The sequence below is a fragment of the Gracilinanus agilis genome, chromosome 2 (assembly GCF_016433145.1).
Source record: "Gracilinanus agilis isolate LMUSP501 chromosome 2, AgileGrace, whole genome shotgun sequence".
Lineage (NCBI taxonomy): Eukaryota > Metazoa > Chordata > Mammalia > Didelphimorphia > Didelphidae > Gracilinanus > Gracilinanus agilis.
In genome coordinates this window covers 296,318,249-296,339,472 of record NC_058131.1, presented here as the reverse complement: position 1 = coordinate 296,339,472, position 21,224 = coordinate 296,318,249, and the positions used below count along the sequence as shown (strand labels likewise).

General features: G+C 38.7%; 1 protein-coding gene across 2 annotated transcripts in view; it reads right to left on the bottom strand.

Moving 5' to 3' along the window:
- Positions 1–18,964: 18,964 nt before the first annotated feature.
- TOX3 (TOX high mobility group box family member 3) overlaps positions 18,965–21,224 on the bottom strand; it is a 118,753-nt gene continuing 116,493 nt past the window's right edge. For both annotated transcript variants that reach the window (XM_044664153.1, XM_044664154.1), the window contains one exon: positions 18,965–19,696. In XM_044664153.1, coding sequence (XP_044520088.1) covers positions 18,965–19,696 — 732 coding nt within the window. The remainder of the gene's footprint in view (positions 19,697–21,224) is intronic.

Below are 21,224 nucleotides of genomic sequence, written 5' to 3'. Positions count from 1 at the left end.
CATTTGAGTTGAGTCATGCACTTAGTTTGTAAAGCTGTGGAGGTAGTTCTACCAGAAATCTCTCCTCTCATTTCCAATGCAGAATGGTCTCTTGTTTGGGGCAGGGACTCCTCCCTTTATGGGCTGAGCAGGGAGAAGAGGGTTGGAACATAACAGGGAAAACTGATACCTCCTTGACTAAATATATTTCGTGAGGGTTTGTGGACCTTGGATGGCAAGCCTGCCCTCCTACATCCCCTGTCTACTCCAGGCAGATCAACATTCCCCCTTAGAGAAGCCTCATCATTCTGCCTGCCCTCCTCCTTTCCTCCTGCTCCACCCCCTCTGGGGTAAACACAGGCTGGCTGCCCTGAGTGAGTCCTGACAAGGCCTCATGCAGCCTACCAAGTGATTTCACTGAACAGGATCAGAGAGAGAGCTGCTTAGCAGACAGTGCTCTTTGTCTGCTGGGTCTTAGTCACAGCCCAGACTCAATAGACTCTTCTGTGGCAGGCATATTTTCAAATGCCAGAAAAGCATCTGACAGTGTTGAATGTTTGGGGGTTTATTGTTTAGGAAGATTAAGCACCGTCCCCTGTTCAATCATTTATTAAACGGCAAAGCAGAAGAGAGGAGGCCAATGGGCGTCTGGTTCTTTCAGAGGGTTTTGCAATGTGGGGAGAGGCTCTCTTGTTTCTTTATGGGCAAAAGCAAGATGAGCTTTGGCTTGCCACAGGTTAGCCATATCCCTGACAATTGAGTAGCATCATCCCCCTTTCCAGAGGCCATCATTTTCAATGGAGTAGTGATATAGGAGCATGGTGCTAATATTTTAATTTCATTCATTTTCATTTAATAAATAGTTATTGATTCCTTGCTGGAGATAAAATGTGAAATGATAAAGGATGTAAAGATACTACCTCTCCCTACAAGTTGCTTACAGTCTAAATGGAGAGATAGATAAATATGAACTAACAAAGATCTAAAAAACATTTTGTGTTCCACACAGAATTTGACCAAAAACATAAACACATAAACCAGTCTAGTAGTAATTATTTTTTGGTAGTGGTAATAATAATTTCATAGGTATAGGGAATTTTCTATAAGGAAGCCATTTCTACTGATACAACTTCTCTACAACTTAGAATCTTAAGAGATTTTCTTAGAGATCAGAGAGGTTGTTACTTGTCCAGCATAATCTGCCCAGTTAATATGTGTCAGAAGCAGGACTTGAACTCTGGTCTTCCTGATGCTGAAGCAAACTCTCCATCCACGTATTATGCTATACTGTCAGATCCAGGCCAGATAATGAAAAGCTTTTTCACAATATTAATACAAAGTATGATTTTTTTCTAATCTATTTTAGAATGAATGTTCACTTAACCTTAGGTGTGATGTAAGAATAAAGTATTCTTTTGCTGTTCTTAGTAACTTTGGGTCACATGTGGTGTGTTGACAGTGAATCCCAATACAATTTCAAAGAAAACATTTCAAAGAGAAAATTTCAACAATAGAATGATTACTGGGAGAATATGTTAGTCAACTTTCCCCCAAACAGATGAGAATTGAACTGAGCCAAAGAATAGGTTCAAAATTTCTTTATTAATCAGATGGAAGTTAAAAAAATGGGGCTGGGAGAATTAAACATGAGTTTTTCCATTTGTTGTGTGTGTTAATACTCAGATACTTCGGATCTCACTTCAAAAGCCTCAGAAGTTTAGAAATATGAGGCATCTATAATTGATATCGTGGTCTAGAGGCAGGGTCTTCAAATACTGCTGCTGATGTTTGCCTGTCTAAGCATAGGCAAATCATGTAACCTCTATTGGATTCACTTTCCTCATCTGAAAAATTGCAGGCAGGATCAAACAAAAAAATTCTCTGAGGTCCCTTCTAGTTCCAGGTATATGATCCTTGATGACCCCATGACTTAAAAGTGAGTGTTGGGGGCAGCTGGGTAGCTCAGTGGATTGAGAGCCAGGCCTAGAGACGGGAGGTCCTAGGTTCAAATATGGCCTCAGACACTTCCCAGCTGTGTGACCCTGGGCAAGTCACTTGACCCCCATTGCCTAGCCCTTACCACTCTTCTGCCTTGGAGCCAATACACACTATTGACTCCAAGACTGAAGGTAAGGGTTTAAAAAAAAAGTGAGTGTCCTAATTGCTGCCAGAGGGATCTCAAAAAAATATTTATTTGATTCCAATAGAGAGTTCATCTTTATCTGGAAGCCAGATTCAGCTAGTGTAAACCTAAAGGCCCCATCTTGGTTTTGGCTTGAGGAATGCTGTATTCGCATGGGAATATTTGTTCTGCATTGGGCATATACTCTAGGTAAGCTCCTGCTCATATATGTCCGGATCTGGGTGTGGGGGAGGGAAATCTGGCAAACTCATTTTCTTCTTCCTAATCACTTTCAGTTAAGATGAATTTTCTAGTAAAGTCAAACTCAAACAATTCTACAGAGGACCAAATTCATTTTGTTTTAAAAGGTCTCAAGAAAAGAAGATCTCATTTTTTTCTCAGATCACTTGGTTTCAATACTTAGCAACTTTTCCTTCTAAGAAATATTTCATTATAATTAAGTTGAGTATTTGGGGGCTCATGCTTTTGAGCAAAGCTTCTAGAAATTGACCAATCATATATTTACTGCACACTACATTGTACTGAGTATTATGGGAGACGAATGGAACTACAATATAATAACTGGTCTGAGAAAGGTTATAATTAGGGGGAGCAGCTAGGTAGCACAATGGATAGAGTTCCAAGCCTAGAGTCTAGAGGACTTTGGTTCAAATCTGGCCTCAGACGTGTGTGACCCTAGGCAAGTCACCTAACTGTGATTGCCCAGCCCTTGCCCCTCTTAAGTCTTAAAATTGAAACTATGACAAAAAGTAAAAATTTTTAATAAAAGAAAGATTATAATCAATGTATAAAGACAAAACTAGCTCACATGAAAGACAAATTTAATCTACAGTGTAGATTCTATTTTAAAATGAAAAGAGTCATGATATGGTAAATAGTCAATAAATATATAGATAAATAGTGCCAGGCAGGCACTGTGGCTGAGATACAAAAACAGCAAAGACATAACCTGTCCTCAAGGGCTTCACAATCTAATGGGGAAAAAAACAAGCAAACAAATATATACAAACCATATACAGGATAAATAGGAAATAACTGAGAGAGGGGACTTGAGTCAAGAGGGCTTCTGTAGAAGGTGGGATTTTAATGGGAACTTAAAATAAAACCAGGAAAGCTAGGAGGGAGAGATGAAGAGGGAGAGCATTCCAAACATAGGGAACAGCCAGAGAAAATGAAACTTTAGCCAAGCTATGGAGTGTCTTGTTTGGGAAACAGCAAGAAATCAGTGTCACAGGATCAGAGTACCTGAGGGAGAGTAAGGTGTAAGAGGCTTGGAAAGGTTGGAGGGGGCTTGGTTATGAAGGGCTAGGAATCCCAAGCAGAGGATTTTGTATTTGATCTTGATAGTAACAATGAGCCAAAGAAGTTAATTGCCTGGTGTAGGATGAGAGAAGGGGGCTTTACATGGTCAAACTTGCACTTCAGGAAAATCACTTAGTGGCTGAATGTATTAGTGGATGTATCAGTGGGGAGAGACTTGAAGCAGTCAGACCCCATCAGCAGACTGTCACAATTTAATCCAGATGTGAAGTGACAAGAGCCTGAACTAGTGCTGGCAGTGACAGAGACTGGAAGGAGGTGTATTCAAGAGATGTTGCAAAGGAGAGATCCACAGGTTTTGACAACAGATTGGATATGCAGGGGAAAGGTAGGGCGAGGAGTTGAGATGATACTCTGGTTGAAAGTCTAGGGGACTGAGAGGATTGTCTTGCCCTCTACAGTAATAAGAAAGTTTGGCGAGGTGGAGGATTTAGGGGAGAAAGATAATGAGTTCCATTTTGGACATATCGACTTTAAGATGCTGACTGGGCATCCGATTTGAGATGTCTGAAAGGCAGTTGGAGATGCAAGACTGGAAGTCACCAGGGACAGGAAAGGTAGATTTGAGAATCATCAACATGGAGATGGTAATTAACTCCTTGGAAATTGATGAGATCACCAAGGAAAGTAGAATAGAAGAAGGAGGGAAAAGAATCCAGGACAAAACCCTGTGGGATGCCTATGGTTAGAAGGCAAGACTTGGAGTGAGGAAGGTGCAAGTTCAAATCTCACCTCGGATATTTGCTAGCAGTATGACCTTGGGCAAGTCATTGACCTCTCTAAGCTCAAGTCTACTCAACTATAATTTGGGAGATAGTAATTGCATCACCTTCACAGGGTCATTGTGAGGACAAAATGAGATAATGTATGTAAAGTGTTTTGCAAACCTTAAATGATTATAAAAATGTCAGCTATTATTGTTAACATTCCACCCACCACCATCTTGCCTTTGCATACACTTTCTCCTATCCCTTTAACACATGCCCTTCTTACCTCTACCTCTTGGGATCCCTGGTTTCCTTCAAAATTTACCATAGGTGTCATATCCCAGGGGAAACTTCTCCATAGCTATTAGTGTCACATCCATTTGCATATTATAGAGCACTTATTTCTCTGTGCAAATTTTGAATCCATTTAGTTCCTCAGCGATGATCCTTCTAGGGACAGAAGCCTGGGTTGGTTGGCCCATGGCTAGAAATGCTACCAAAGTATCTTGCACCTACTAGGTATGTAAACAATGGCTTATTGGTCAAGTTTGGAGAAGGCAAAAATCTGGTTACAAAGTCCTTAACCTTGTCTTAGACTTCTGAATAACACCACAGTATCTAGCAAAATGTGTCTTGCACCCAGACTGATCCCCTGAAGTCTTCCTCCTGTGTTTCATCAAGGAACTGAAAGGATCTTGGTCTCTTGAAGACTATGCCAGCAGGGCACAAACTAAAACATTCCACCAAGACAGAAAGGTCCAGTATCAGACTGTGTTTATCATCTCAGTACCAGTGTAAGACCATTAAGAGACACACCATCAGGAAGAAGGTCAACTCCCAGGTAAAGGATGTTTTGGAGGGTTTTTTTTTAGCCATAGCAAGTTATGAAGACTGTAAGCCATTGCCATTTCTTTATTTTTTAAACCCTTAACTTCTGTGTGTTGGCTTCTAGGTGGAAGAGTGGTAACGGTGGGCAACGGGGGGTCAAGTGACTTGTCCAGGGTCACATAGCTGGGAAGTGTCTGAGGCCAGATTTGAACCTAGGACCTCCTGTCTCTAGGCCTGACTCTCAATCCACTGAGCTACCCAGCTGCCCCTCCATTGCCATTTCTTGTGGAAGAAGGAATATCCATAATGATGGACATACAGATCTTTTGAAATTTTTAGTAAGATTAAAGGACTGTTAGAGAATAGCAGTTGGAGAAAGTTTCTCGGAAGAGGTAGGATATGATTTGGGCTGTGAATGATAGACAGGATTTAAATATACAAAAGGAAGAAAGGCATTTCAGGTGGATTGCATTATCATTGTGGATTGTGGTTTAGACTTCAAGCAGCTCTAATTCCTCAGCTTTCTTTGCAATAATAAATAGAATGCAGCATTTTTAGGACCAGTCCGAAATTCTGATAGAGCTATGAACTAGAGAGAAAAAGACCTAAGAGCTACTGACTATAGGCATTTTTTGGATTTAAGAATTTTCCCCAAAGTATATCCATTGTAGGGGAGGAGGGAGCAAGGAAAGAACTCCAATAGTAATGATCCTCCTGTTCAGTGACTAGTCCCCAAACCCTGGTGACTAAAAGCCAGTAGTTATGGGAAAACATGTAAAGGGACCACTGAGACTTCTCATGGGGCTGTCAGACATCTAGTGGTAAACTAGCTTACACATTCAAAAGGACACAGTTCTCTCCTCCTATATTTTATCAAGCATTCCCCTCTGTTTTCTCTCTTTAGATCCTATTCATATCTATCCAATACCTGACACAATCACACCAGCACTCCTCAAAAGCATACCTCCATGTCTCACTGATGGTAAAATCCTGCCATATAAAATAGGAGAACTGGTGGAACATAGCAGGGTTGAACTTGACAAACTTTACAAAAAAAAAAAAGATCTTCTATGATTCCTTGGTGTCCCCATTTAGGGACAGAAACCTGAGCTGGTTGGTCCATGAGTATGAACCAGAACAATAATTTTCATGTTTTTATAAGATAAAAGAAAAAAGAATAGGGGCAAATAAATTTAGAAGAACTCAGTAATGGCAATCATAGGCTCATAGCTTTAGAGTAGGAGAGGGCCTTAGAAATCACCTACTCTGACCCAACCACCTTGTTTTACAAATGAGGAAAATGAATTCTAGAGAGTAACTTACCTAAAACCACACAAGAAGGCAGGAAATAGGGATGGGATTTAAACTCAGATCCTCTAGGGTTCTTTCCACGTTATCACGAGGCATCCTGGTCCACCTTGGACTTACTTGGATGTTCTACGTTTAGACACAAGGAGAGCTAGGCCGGAGTCTGACAGTGCAATGTTTCTACCTGACGGCTCATGACTCAATCAATATTCCAGTTCATCTTTCCCTGGGAACCAGAACCTAGGCCTGAGAAGCAGGTAGCCTTGTCCTCATTATGTCGATGAGCATGTTAGCACGTACGATGTCAGGTTGCCTTCTAGGAAACAGCAGGAGAGTCGAGAATTCATAGAAGGATGAAGCCAATAGTGGCTGCCAAGCGTTCAGGCCCTCTCTAAGGTAAGGAAGGGTATCAAAGCAATACCTAACTGCCTTCTCTCTCAAGGATCAGATAGGAAATTTGGAAGCTTTTTCTTTGGAAACAAGGTATAAAAGAAGTTCCAATTTAGACCCCAGAACATTATATATGGGCCTTTCACACTCTGGGAGCTCATTCTCCTTCTCGCCGACTGCTAAGGCACACAATGTCACTGATGTTGTTACCTGGCAGATAACCATCCAAGGGTACTCTCATTACAGTAACAGGGAATTCAGACTGATGGGCCAGGACGAGCAGTGTTTCCCTACACTGCACCTGCGTATCTGCCATTAGGAATAATGGGAGTCAGATAGGTGCCCAGAAAATAAAGACCACAGACATGAAATAATGTCCCTGGTGTTAAGCCTTCCTCCTGCTCTGGGGCAAGCACAACGTGCTTTAGAGCGCACCTGGATACGTGGCAGAGATTCTCACTCTCAATATGGATATTGCCCTCCTTAATACGCAAGAATGAGGCTTCTGCCAGGGCTGCCACCTGTGGGGGAAGATTCAAAGACTAATGAATGGAGGGCTGTCGTTTTTTCTGGGCCGAGCATATGTATAAGAAATGGGGAGATGCTCTGCTAAAGAAGGTGTCTTTATCATCCTGCAAGAAGAAAAGTCGTCATTCGTACCCGTACACAATAGTTTTGCAAATGCAATTAGGAGGAAATGAACTTGCATTAAACTTTTATGATGTTGTTTTGCAGCTTGTGGGCGACAGGTATTTGGGTTCTTTCATTTGATTAGGGTAGTGATTCCCAAAGTGGGCGCTACTGCCCCCTGGTGGGTGCTGCAGCAATCCAGGGAGCAGTGATGGCCACAGGTGCATTTATCTTTCCTATTAATTGCTATTAAAATTTTTAAAAATTAATTTCCAGGGGGTTAAGTAATATTTTTTTCTGGAAAGGGGGCGGTAGGCCAAAAAAGTTTGGGAACCACTGGATTAGGGCATGGAGAAGTTCAGGTATACATATAATGACTGGGTGTCTAAGAATCACTAATTCCACCCAGCAGCATTATAGTAGCAGTGTGCTAATGGGCTAAATTGCTACCATTTCGCCTAACTATGTTTTCATTTGCAGGCTGATAGAAAGCTTGAGAAATATGTGCCTTTCCACAGAGCTGCCCTGCTTTTTCTGTGAAGGTATTTGTTATCCAAATCCATCTGTTAATTGGGTGGCTTTAGGGAGCTGGCTCATGCGATAATACCGGGGGGCCTAGACGTTGTGCTGTCGGAGGGAAGTGAGGGCCAGGGATTCTCCTCCCGAAGCAAGAAAGATTAGAAAGCACTCTTCCATATTTGCAAATTAGCCAAATCTTGTTAGTTTGGAAACACTATAGAATATGTTGCAAATTTTACAACATATGTCGCTTATTGTTAATAACTATTGTTGAAGTATGAACATGGTCTACTTCTACAATATTTTTTATATAATAGTTGCAGCATCCAATTATACAATAGTAATTGCGAATAATTATACCAAACCTCAGTCTGTTTTATGACTATTTCTCACACGGAGCTCGTATACTCTATATAAACACCATCTGTATCAAACATAAAACCCTTGGTTACTGTAAGAATACAGACTTACAAAACATAGCTTATTAGGTCTTAAGGGCCGTGCAGTTCTGTGGCTATTAGTGGTGTCTCCCCACAAACCCACATCAATTAAATGACTTACCCCTTCAAGAGCTATGGCCCTGGTCCATTGAATTTGAGCTTAGTAACTTGTTCGGCTCTTGCTTATTGCAAGAATCTTAGCCTCCGAGTCCCCAAACCCTAACAGAGCTTTTGTTTGCTATTAAACGTGTTTAATTCGTCCTGTGGCATTCTGCTCCACATCCCCAGTATGTTCAGAGATGATTAAGCGCTTGAGGTTGACAGAGTAGTGCTTCCCAAGTTTCTCTTAGTGAATAGCTATTGAGGTGTTATAGAGTACCAGACTGCTCCTCCAGAATACCAAAGTGTAGACTTTCCCTCTGCGGAGGCCCCTTGCTAAGTATAAAGTACAAACAATGAAAATGAAAAGCAAGTGGAAGAAAGGAAGAAAGAAAAGAAGAAAGGAAGAAAGAAAGAAAGAAAGAAAGAGACCAGAAAAAAAAAGAAAAGAAAAAGCAAAAGACGACTTTGGTCTCTGAACACATTTGTGGGTCAAGAACTAAAAACTCTTCTGATAACTACACAGCCCTCTGCTGTTCCCCTTAAGAGAGTTTGACCCCAGGAAAAGAATTAAACAAAGCACTTACTTTGTCTATAGCAGACAAGTAGGCTGCTCTATAGCAATAAACAAACTTCAGATATGACCCATGAATAAACAGCCGAAAATATTCCCAGGAATTAACTGTGATCAAAGAAAGCCAACTTGTGCTAATGTTTTAAAAAAGGGTTTCTGATTTGATTGGTTGGCAGTATGTGGCAGGGTAATTGAGCCATGGCACCTCACCTCTCTATCGATTAAGCAGAACAAAATAACACTGTCATTTTCTTTAACAAATTTAAATCATGAATAATTTCCCTGAGGCACTGCATGGTTCCCTTGCCAATCAAGATTTCAATGCTCCAAGATGTGTGAAAACATACCATTTTCATGCAAACTCTCTATCTTGGAAAAACACAGTCCGAGCAGTTTTCATTTTCTTCATGCAACAGGATATTAAATTTTCCGATGGAATTATGTCTCTTTGTTTAAAAAAAATGTAGCTGCCAAAAATTGTCCCACAGAATAATAAAATGCTAAAGCTGGAAGGGACCATAGAAATTATCTCATCTAATCTCTTCCCCACTCCCATCACCAATTTGGGAGATGAGAAAACTGAGGTACAAAAAAGAAGTGACTTGACAATATTAAGTTGCAGAGTTGGAATCCCAAGAAAATGTTCTTTCTATTATATCATTGCCTCTCTTCAAAGAAGATGTACTATCACAATTGTGAATCAACATTACTAAAGATTAAAAATGATTAATTTCTTTTTCCTGCTAGCTCTACTTGGTGATCAGGAATTGTCCAAATATCTAAAGATACATATCTTCATTTATTTTGAATGTTAAAAGTACACAAAATGGTCAGAATTGCTCTAATTTCTTCAGATTCTATAGTCTTTTGGGACTAACTACTCAAACTCAATTAAAGGAATAGCAGGATTAAGAATGATCAGTGAGGGGAAGGGGGGAAAAAAGGGTACAGGGCCACTGGCTCACGATATTGTAGGAAATGAGCAAATTAGCCATCAAGGAAGGATTAGAAAACAGCCTTATTCTTGCTCATGGGAACATACTGACACTCAACAAGTCTATTCTCCATTGTGTGTCTTAGGTATGCAATCAAGTAAATCTTTTCTGGCTACTTAAGATGTCTGAAGCAGAAAATGGCTGAAAAAGCAAGTAGAGAATATGATAATAAATACAAGAACTAGACTTTAATAGCAACTTACCCAGTGATGATCACTTTGTTTTCAAGCTAATGGGGACGGCCTTTTGAGTTACTTACTCGAAGTCACATAAAGACCTCAAATGATTAGTTTACCAAAATGCTTTGCCATTTTGCCCTCCACTTATGAACTATACCAGACATTAGAAATGGTGTCACTTTCTACTTGCTGAATTTGAGCTATTACTTAGTCTTGGTAAGTGGTTATTTACAAGGTTATTCATTTGCTTCAATTATTAAAGGACGACAATAAAATCTCTTTGACATGACAAAGAATAAGGCTAAGGAGGGTATCAAAATACTTTGTGCCCCCCTTTCAAGGAGGGACAATTCTATACAATGAAAAAAGCACTGAACTAGAAATGAAAAGAATGTGATTCTAGTCTTGACCTAAGGCCAAGAAGTCATATGACTTTGCCTCATATGTTTCTTCAGCTGTAAAATGGGAATACATTCCCTGTTTTGCCATTGTTTTTGTGAAGACTGTGGGAAGAAAAAAGCAATTCTGAAAATTGCAAAATACTACATTAATGTAAAGTATTCCTATGAAATGTTTTCTAAGTCCAATGAAAATATTACTATTTTTTAACAAGTATAAATAAATATATGCTTTCACTTTCTCTTTGTAAAGCTTCTCAAATAGATTAAAACCTGGGGTCAACATATCTAGTATTAATAGCCTGAGGTTGCTTATTATTATACACTCATAACTATATATAAATATGAAATTATTGTTATTATGATGGTTTTAATTTGTAAACTGAGCTTCTCTGGGCCTTTAAAGGGCCTTTTAAACATGCTTGTCTAACACAGAACCCACTCAGCCCCCTAAAACATGGGTAGGGACGAGTATCCTTCTTTGATTGACCCTCTGTGTCTTTAACATTAAGGACAATAAGCTGTTCTCTTTCCTTTCCGCTGCCCTCTTTTAGAAAGATCGCTCTTATTCGCTTCCTCTGGAAGGTGAAGGTCCTAGCTGAGTTGAGTTTAGTCCATAGCTGCTAGGGACAGAAGAACCTGTGAAAGGACTTCCTTCTCCCACTCACCCTCTCTTTTATCCAGACTATGAGAAATGGGACCAGGAGGGTTGGTTTCTCTTCTGTGTTGTTGATTCTCCTCAGTTTCAGGTGCTGGAGGCGAATCCTAAGTAACTGTGTGTTCCAGCAGTGATGACCTTGGAACCAGGATAGCAGGTGGGATGGAACAACCGGCCAGCCAGCCTGGAATGGAAGTCCTAAGAAGCCAAGGGAATGTGAGTCCCACAGTGGGTTTAAGACTTAGACCTGGGACTGTGCTCTCTGGAAACTGAGCTAAACTATGAATGGAATTCTCTTCTCAAAAACTGAGGTGGTGGAAGGGAGGAGGGAGAATTATACCTCACCCATGTTCAGTTCAGTTGAATATTTATGATTATACTTTTTGAACTAAATATTTCTGTGTAAAAGCCAATACAGCTCTTAGTGGATAAGTGAACTGAGGTGCAGGGACCTACTCTTTTACTCTTGAGAAACATCATAGGTGGGGGATAAGAAGGGTTCAGCTAGAGTTATTTGTATAGAACCTAAACTCTCCCCATTACCCAAATCCTCTTAAGGGTACTGGAGATCTCTGGGGGAGGTGTGAATTGTAACTTACCTGGACTTCAAGGAGAGGGAGCCAAGATGGTCTGTTATATAGCATTTAATCACATGAGTTTAACTGATAGACTCATACTGATGATGAAAATTACTTTCTTTTTCCAGTTAAAATACATGAAATAATTTCACACTTTTTACTAATGTGAGGATCGTCAATGCCTTCCATTCCTAAAAATACATTAAGAATGAGGTCTATTTGTCTTTTCTTGGGCACTTGAGCAACTGAAACAGAAATGAGAGTATAGCAGATATAAGTATCATATGCTTAAATATTGAAAATGTTGAGAAATATTTTCAAATGTCCTTTCTTCCTTCTCTCCTTCCCTCTTTCCTTCTTTCTTTCTTTCCTTTTTGTTTTTGCTGTTTCTGCTAGGCAATTATACTTACCTCTTAAAAATAATTTTGAAATGGAGAAAAAAAACACACTAACTCCATTGTTCCATAGCTTCTTAGTTTCACTTTGTCCTCTTTGGTAGAGAAATGTATGACTTGTATGACTTATATGAACTCGAACACTATAGTGAACTTAGGAACTCAAGGGCAACCCTTTTTTGAAATTGTTGCTCTAATATAGTTTCAATATTTTACAATGGGAGGGGATGAAAAAATATGTTGTTTGGAAAATTATATACAATATGGGGCAGCTGGGTAGCTCAGTAGATTGAGAGTTGGACCCAGAGAGATGGGAGATCCTGGGTTCAAATGTGGCCTTAGATACTTCCTAGCTGTGTGACCCTGGACAAGTCATTTAACCTCCATTACCTAATCTTTACTGCTCTTCTGCCTTAGAATCAATACACAGAATTGATTCTAAGAGAGAAGGTAAGGGTTTAAAAAATCCCCCTCAAAATTATGTGCAATAAGTGAATAACAGCAAAAAGATGTGCCTGGATTTTGCAAATGATGCTTATCTAAATATACAATTTTTAATGAACAATATGGAAATATCTCATGTGATAATACATATATAAACCAGACTGAATTGCTTGCCAACTCTGGGAGAGAGGAGAGAAAGAGGGAGGGAGGCAATTTGGATCATACAACTTCAGAAAACTTATGTGGAATTTTGTTATTACCTGTAATTGGTAAATAATAATAATAACAATTGTGTGATTTTTCCCCTATGAATAATTGTGCAGTGGAAATGAAGTAATATATCAGTAGGGCAATGTACATTTAGAAAAGGGGATGGAATAGTTATTTGGAAAGAATGAAGGATAATTAATGGACAACCCACATGCTTCAATGGTAGCTGGGCAAAGTCAAGAATAAATGAATTATGAAGTACTTGCTATGAAGCAAGGGCTGTTCCAAGTGCTAAAGATAAAAATATAAAAGCAAAATTAGTCCCTTCCCTCAAGTAGCTCTGTACATTTTAATAGGGAAAAACAACACACACAGGATGGAATTTTAAATGGGGGGCATTTGGGTCCTGAAAATTAGAGATAGTGGGGAGCCCCCATACTTCCAGGGGGGACTGACTGACATACACTCTTTTTAGGAGCAATAGAGGAGTCCATGGTTCTAGAACTGGGAGAGAAGGACAGAGGGTACACATCACGTACCATAGGTACACACAAAACCTACTCGGGAGAAGAGAGTGAAGTGAAATATGGTTGGGATATGCCCGAAAGAGGCCGGGTGAGTCTATCAATGGCCAGGACAGGAGGACCTCAGGGTGGAAGTTCTGGAGATGAAAGGGGGAAGGCCAAGTAGCCTAATCTCTGGGCACAAAGATGTAGAGGAAGGCTCAGGGTATACCAGGCAGAACCATTGCATGGGAGGAAGTTAAGGAAAGACATGAACAAAAGGTACACCAAATGGATGTTTTCCCACATTATTTGTATTCTTTAAAATAGCACAGCAGAAAGAGTTCAGGATATGGAATCAGAACAGATTTAGGTTCAACTTTCACTTTTGATTCTTAGAAACAAACATGTGACTATGGGCAAGTCATTTAGGTTTTCTGGACCTCAGTTTTCTTATTTGCAAAATGGGGGTGATAAAGTGCTTTAACACCTTCTTGAAAGGACTGTTACTCATGAGTGATGATTAAATGATAAAACATATGCAAGCAGTTTGTAAATCTTAAAGTACTAAATAAATGTCAGCTATTATTATTGAATGTATATGTATGTGGTCTGAAATGTCTAAGGAAGGTTTTAAATCATGCAATTTTAAGCTTTTCTACCTTAAAGCTGCCCTAAGGTATTTGGGACACATCATATTGGGTATAATTTTTGAAAAAAATTAAAAAATATTTTCCATGATTACATGATTCATTTTCTGTCCCTCCTTTCTTTCCTCCCCCTCCCAGAGCTGACAAGCAATTCCACTGGGTTATACATGTGTTATCACTTGATATGTATTGGGTTTATTATTGATGGGATTATAGATACAATTAAAAATGTTTGATGCTACCTCCAGGAATTGATGCAGAGTGAAAGGAGCAGAACCAAGAGAACATTATGCACAGAGACAGATACACTGTGGTACAATTGAACATAATGGACTTCTCTACTAGCAGCAATGCAATTACCCAGGACAATTCTGAGGGACTTATGAGAGAGAACGCTATCCACGTCCAGAGAAAGAACTGTGGGAGTAGAAACAGAAGAAAAACAACTGCTTGATAATATGGGTTGATGGGGATAAGATTTGGGATGTAGATTCTAAACGACCACCCCAGTGCAACTATCAATAATATGAAATTAGGTAAAACACAGTGGAATTGTGCATCGGCTACGGGGAGAGTGGGGGGAGAATTTGGAGGAGAGGAAAAGAACATGAATCATGGAACCATGGAAAAATATTCTAAAAAAATAAAAAATAAATAAAAATGTTTGATGATACTACTACTAATAATGAATAAAATATGGTGCTCACATTTAAGGCTTACAAAGTGTTTTTTCCTCACAATAATTCTGTGAAGTAGGTGGTATGAATATTATCTCCATTTTGTGGCTGAGAAAATTGAGGCTCAGGGGAAATAAAATGACTTGCCCAAGGTCATCCAATTATCATTATCATTATTACTAAAAACTCTTACTTTCTGTCTTAAAACTGAGACTAAGTATTGATTCCAAGGCAAAAGAGTGGTAAGGGCTAGGCAACTGTGGTCAAGTGACTTGGCCATGACCACATAGCTAAGAAGTATCTGAAGTCATATTTGAACCCAGGGCCTCCCATGTCCCGGCTTGGCTCTCTGTCCACTGAACCATCAGGTTGCCCCTAATTATTAAGTGAAAAAGCTGGAACTCCAGAACAGATGATCCGATTCTAGGGCTCTTTATGCCATGGGATGCTGCCTAAACAAACATTATAGTATTTTATTCACATTAGAAGTGAAAGAATATAGGCAGTTACCTTTCATTTGATGTTATTTGTTGGTGTAAACACTCTTTTAAAGTATATTCTCCTCAGTAACTTCCACCACATATTTCGAAGGCTACCTACCATCTAGACAATTATACTATTTAACTTCTGCCTACTTAGCCCATTAATGTTTGCTATTACTGAGTGTGTGTGTTTCTGTGGCAGCAAAACCCATAAAGTGTACCCGGAGACTAGAGTGATGGATTACATGTACATGCTGTGTCATATCCAATTAACTCAAATTGACTGTACACCTCATTATGCTGTTAGTGCATGGAAGATCAATAAATATGGAGAAAATCCAACCCATCCTTCTCCTTTCCCATCCAATTCTAGTAGGTCTGAGACAGATCATGCTACTATGATGTGTATACTGCTGCTAACGCGGGCAGGTGGTGCATAGACACCATTCAAACTTGGCCTATTCAATCCAAACTCTTCTAACTCTCCATTCATGCATAGCAAAACACCATCTGGTCCTATTTTGCCTCCAGCAATCACAGCTGACCAAAAACGATAATAACAGCTGTTGCAAAACAAAAGCCAAACAAAGGGGGGAGGGGGGAGGGAAAGGTTAGAATGAAGTCCAGTGCTGAAAAATAGTCCATGAAGTGAGAAATGGAAAGGAAGCCATTCAGATGTCGAAAGCCCACTGAATGAGGGAGCAGAAGACTCCTGGTTAAACCTGAGATCCGAATCCATCTGTCTAGGAAACCATCAAACTTCAATGGTTAGGTGGTAATATATCGTTGAAATTATACTGCATAAAGGCATTTAAGCTTTTGTTCTTTCACTTAGGAACTAATGACCCCATGTCAGCTAAAAATGAAAACTCTTTATGTTCTCTCATCATATGGCGGCATAGGTTAATGCAAGAGTAGAACACAGTTAGCCAGAGTAATAAAATATCTTCCATGGAGAGTGGGGCAGGCAGGGAGGGGAGGGAGGACTTATTAATGTCACAAGAGAAAGAACCACTTAAGAGGTACAGAATTTCAATGTCACACTAATCAGACACTATGCCTTTCTCGTGCCCATTTTTCATCATCGTGATTTATTTCTGGTTATTTCTAACCTGTAACAAAAAGTGCACAAGTTACTTAAGTCGTAGGAATACGAACAGTCACACGTGTAAATTGAAATACAAGCTGTTTCACAATATGCTTTGGAGAATCTTGTGAAATATACTTTGGTAACAAGGTTGGGGATTATTTTTTCATGATTCAAGTCTTTGACATTTTAAACGTACAGTTCTGTCTTGTGATTAATGCTTGCATGTGTGTGTATGTGTGTGCTGGAGTAATTAAACTATTTTTCTTGGAATTGGCTATCAGTAGTTTAGCAGCACTTAATCAAATGTGATAAAACCCAAGATTTATAAAATCATTTAATGGATGTAATAACACCTGCTTATAACTGCAAACTGTTGAAAACAGACTTCACTTGCAATTAACTCTTATCACTAGTGACAATTTTTCCAAGCGATACTTCATGGGCTTTCAAAATGACAATTACAGAACAATACACAATTACTGTCACATGTAGTTTAGCAATTAATTTTGAAGACATTTGTCTAAAGGTTTCAAAACAGAATATAAAATGTTTCTCATTGTCATGTGATGTTGGTTTCCATCCACGGAAAATTTTTACAATCATTTCTCTGCCTGTGAGATGTCTGTTGCGAGAAGATCTCTCTTTTGTGAAATAATCACTCCCCTATAGATGTTATTAGCTATCATCCTTAGACTGCTTCAACACTGATACCTGTCAACTAATACATCTTATGAAAAGCTTCAATTTAGACATACATTTTTCTACTGCAAGAAATCTATAAATTTATAATTAGAATCTCTTGCTGTTCAATATTTGTACATAATATGGGAGTACCAGAGGATTATGAAATATTGAAAGCTGAATTCATTATTAATAACCCATAACATACAGTAAATATTCTTTGAGCCACAACAGCAACTTTCAGAAATCCATACTCCATTATTTGTGTATGTCTTTCTTTACACATAGTAGCTATGAACACAACACCACCTCTCACACTCATTCTTTGCAGATTAGGGTGCTGGTCAGGTTTGACACTTGCTGTTTTTAATTTTCATTTTATCATAAGCAGTTTAAGACTGTTGCCAGTGGTAATTTGCAATTTTTATCAAGACCTCTTCATTATAGCTTCTGACAGGACAGATGCTGTAATTAATCATGCAAGACAACTGGGGATAGTGGCCATACTGCTCTCAAAGCAGAGCTTCTCCAGAGGGGAAGGGAAAGTGGGGTGGGGGGGGGGCGGACTATGATGGGAGGTGCAGAAAAAAAAGTATTTATATTCCAGAATAAGCATTCCCCAACCACAGTAAAGCCAGGAATACCAGGAATGCCAGCAGGTATCAATCCCATAACCTAAATATGACTCGTCTCTTTTTATTTTTATTTTTTACTGTCTCTTACACCTTTTAAAAAAATAAAAAGAAATGTAAGTTCTTGGCTAGGAAATTCAAATTCTAAGGGAATTTTAACATTTCCTCCTTAACTTGGAAAAAGCTTATTTGGGTTCCAATGAAACTTAGTGTGATACCTTTGTATAGGCTCTATTTTAAAGACCCCAAATGAAACGTGACGTCTATTTTTCATTAGAAAAGTAAATAGATTCTTCCATCAAAACACAATCCTCACATTTTTTTTACTGAAATGTGTTTATTCTATAGCAAGATAAAAGCATTTTTTTAGTTAAGCAAAATACAAACAACTTAATTGCTGCTATCAACTCATAAAAAAGTATAAAATAGCATAAACACACAATAAGCAACGTAGCAACGAATGGTTTGTGTTACCAGTGTTTACATTAAAGCCTCCTTTAAGAAAATTTTACAGCACATGATAGGAAAACTTACAACATTTAAAGAAATTATTTACATTGATTATTCAGATGTAGAGCTTCTTTTAAATATTCTAATGGTATTACAGCATAATAAAAAAAACTCTTGCATTTTTAAAATCTTAACTTTTGTAATAACTGTTTTCATTTAAGTGCATTTCCCTTTTAAAAATACAGTGTTTTTATTTTTATTTTTGAAACTTGTCACTCAAAACACGGAATATAATATTCACATTTGTTTTCTAATTAGAATGGACATAATGGGATAACAGTGGTAATATATATTTTGTTACAACATATGCTGCAGTTTGATTTGAGGAAATCATGGATAAAAGTGAACATTTAATCACTCGCATTTGCTTTTCTGAAGAATTTTAAGAACAAAAATAATAGCTTTGGCAAAAGTCTGTGATTTACATTATTTTTCCATGACAAAAAATGCCATCAACTACTCATGTCATACAAATGTTTGTATGAAATTGAATCTTCATTTTACAGGTAGTTACAACTGTGCTTTTAAGGGCTTCATGAGTTCAAACTGCCTTGAAGTGCATTCATTCATTCATTCTTCGAGAAATAAGGACTATATAATATAACTCTGAAAGGCCAGTCTACAGTCACCATAATGTCCCATATTTATTAGACCATTGGATTCACATATTGTAGGTAAAGCTTGAATAAATTAAAAAGGCATCACATGAAAGAGCACAGCTTTTCTTTTCTTTAAAAACCAAGGGATTTAGAGTCAGCTAAAAGATGATACACAGCTACACTGTAGTTCTTTATTGCCTATCTGATAGACACTTCAGAGGACCATTGATCTGTTATGCATACCTGCATAACCACCATCAACAATTTTATAGTTTCAGCCAAATATGGTTTACCCTTACATCTCATCCTCCCAAATAAATGCAAATCAATTTTGCAATATTTATCTTCAGAAAATACTGACCTGTGATAATACTTGAGTCTGTGTCTGGGCCTGTATTTGTGACTGGTGTTGCTGAGGTGCTGGCTGGGGACTTCCAATGGCGGGAATGGGAGAAGTGATCTGGGAAGCTACCGGGGAGTGCTGCCGAGGAGAAGGCTGAGACTGGTGCTGCATGTGTTGCATTTGCTGCTGCTGCATTTGTTGCAACTGGATATGCTGCAGCTGCTGCTGCATTTGCTGCTGACTGATTTGCTGGATGTGTTGCTGCTGCTGCAAATGTTGTTGCATGTGGTGCTGAAAATGCTGCTGCTGCATTTGCTGTTGGATTTGCTGATGCATTTGATGCTGATGCAATTGCTGCTGCTGCATCTGCTGCAGCTGCTGCTGCTGCAACTGTATCTGATGCTGCTGGGTCTGCACCGAGGGGCTCACTTGAGTTGTAGATGGCGTGGCAACCATGGTTGTTCCCATCGAGCTGATTAATGGTGCTGAAATGTTTGTTGGCATGTTGGCTGCGATGGTAACAGAAGCTACAATCTGATTCATTGGCAGTCTCATGGTGAGGGGGTTAGGAGCGATTGCCCTGGGAAGTGACTGTTGAAGAGTCTGAGGAGAGGCTGACACTGGTGCATGTTGGGAAAGAGGAGTGTTCAGGAGAAGGGAGGATGATAAATTAGTAGATGCCAGAGTCTGCTGTACAGAACGAATCGTCTGTGCTTCTGCCGATTCTGCAGCAGCCTACATGTTTTAAAAAGTTTCAGAATTAAAAATAAAATGAACACAAATATAAAAGTATCAGATTCTTGACACCTACATATATTAACATTAATTCACTCAAAAAATTCGATTACTTAATATACATATGATTATGCAGTCAACATATACACCAAACAGCATAGAAATTGGTCACTGGGATATTTAATATGATATTAATAAAGGCAACACTGGATTTCTTAGATGGTACAAGTTAAAAGGCCTTAAAACTTTTAGAATTTTTCCTTTTATCAAAACATGAAAGTTTGTGCTGGCTAATCTATTTAGACAGACAGGAAAACTGAGCATCCAGAAAGAACTAAGTAACTTATTCCAGATTCAGGGGGTTAGAAATAGGGTATTTCTGACTATTCATTTTGTGCTGATATCACATGAATGTCCAACAACAATGCCATCTTTTACAGAGTAAAACACTGATTTAAAAATTGTTTTTTAGTTTTTATGTTTTTTTTTACTCTCAACCCATACATAATTCATGCTTAAAGAAATATAAAGTTTATCATTGCTGTTCAATTCTGAATCAATCTGCTCTATGCCAGATACAAATGTTCATCCTTGGGAGTACAAATAGAAAAATTTAACTGTCTTGCCTTCAAGGAACTTACATTCTATTGCAGAGGAAAAAACATCTGGGTCACCAAATAATGAAAAAAATAAAATAAAATGAAATAAACATTGTACAGTAAGTAACCTGCCTCTCTCTAGCCCCAGTAAAAAATAAAAAATAAATTTAAAAAATTACCGGAAGCCCCACCTCAAGAGGCGGAGCTACCCAGAAATCCACATCCTGCCTATGTCAACAGGAGAGTGGGGTGCTGGGAAATGAAGTCTTGGTACACCAAATTCCACTTACTGCACATGTACTTATATATACAGATGCAAAGCATACATAAACACAAGATAATTTAGATGTGAAGGCATTAGCAGATGCAATGTAATCAAGAAAGGCCTCAGGTAAGAGATGGCATCTGAACTAAACGTGAAAGATAATTAGAGATCCTAAGATGTAGACATGAGCAGACCGTGTACTGCAGTCACAGGACACAGCCTATGCAAAGGGGCAGACGTGGAAGACAATGCTCTGAGTAGTAAGAGGAGGTAGATCAACTTGGCTAGACTGTAAAGTATATAATAATTTGGTAAAGCAGGCTGGAGGCAAATGTAAAAGGTCTTTAAAAACTCAAACAGGGTCTGATTGGACCCTAAATACAAGAGGAAGCCTCTAAAGTTTTTTTGTAAAGGCAGTAACACCAACAAGTCGGTGCTTTAGGAATATCACTTTGTAAGTTGGGTGGAACATGGAATGGAGTGGGGAAAAGGCTTGAGACAAGGAATTCTATTAAGAAAGCTATTGAAATAGTCCTGGCAATAAGTGGTAAGGGTCTGAACTACAGCAGTAACTATAGTATAGTACAGAGAAGGAAATAAGTTAAACAAATATGTAAATAGGTAAATAGGTAAAAAAAAAAAATGATTACGTGTATGGAGTGAA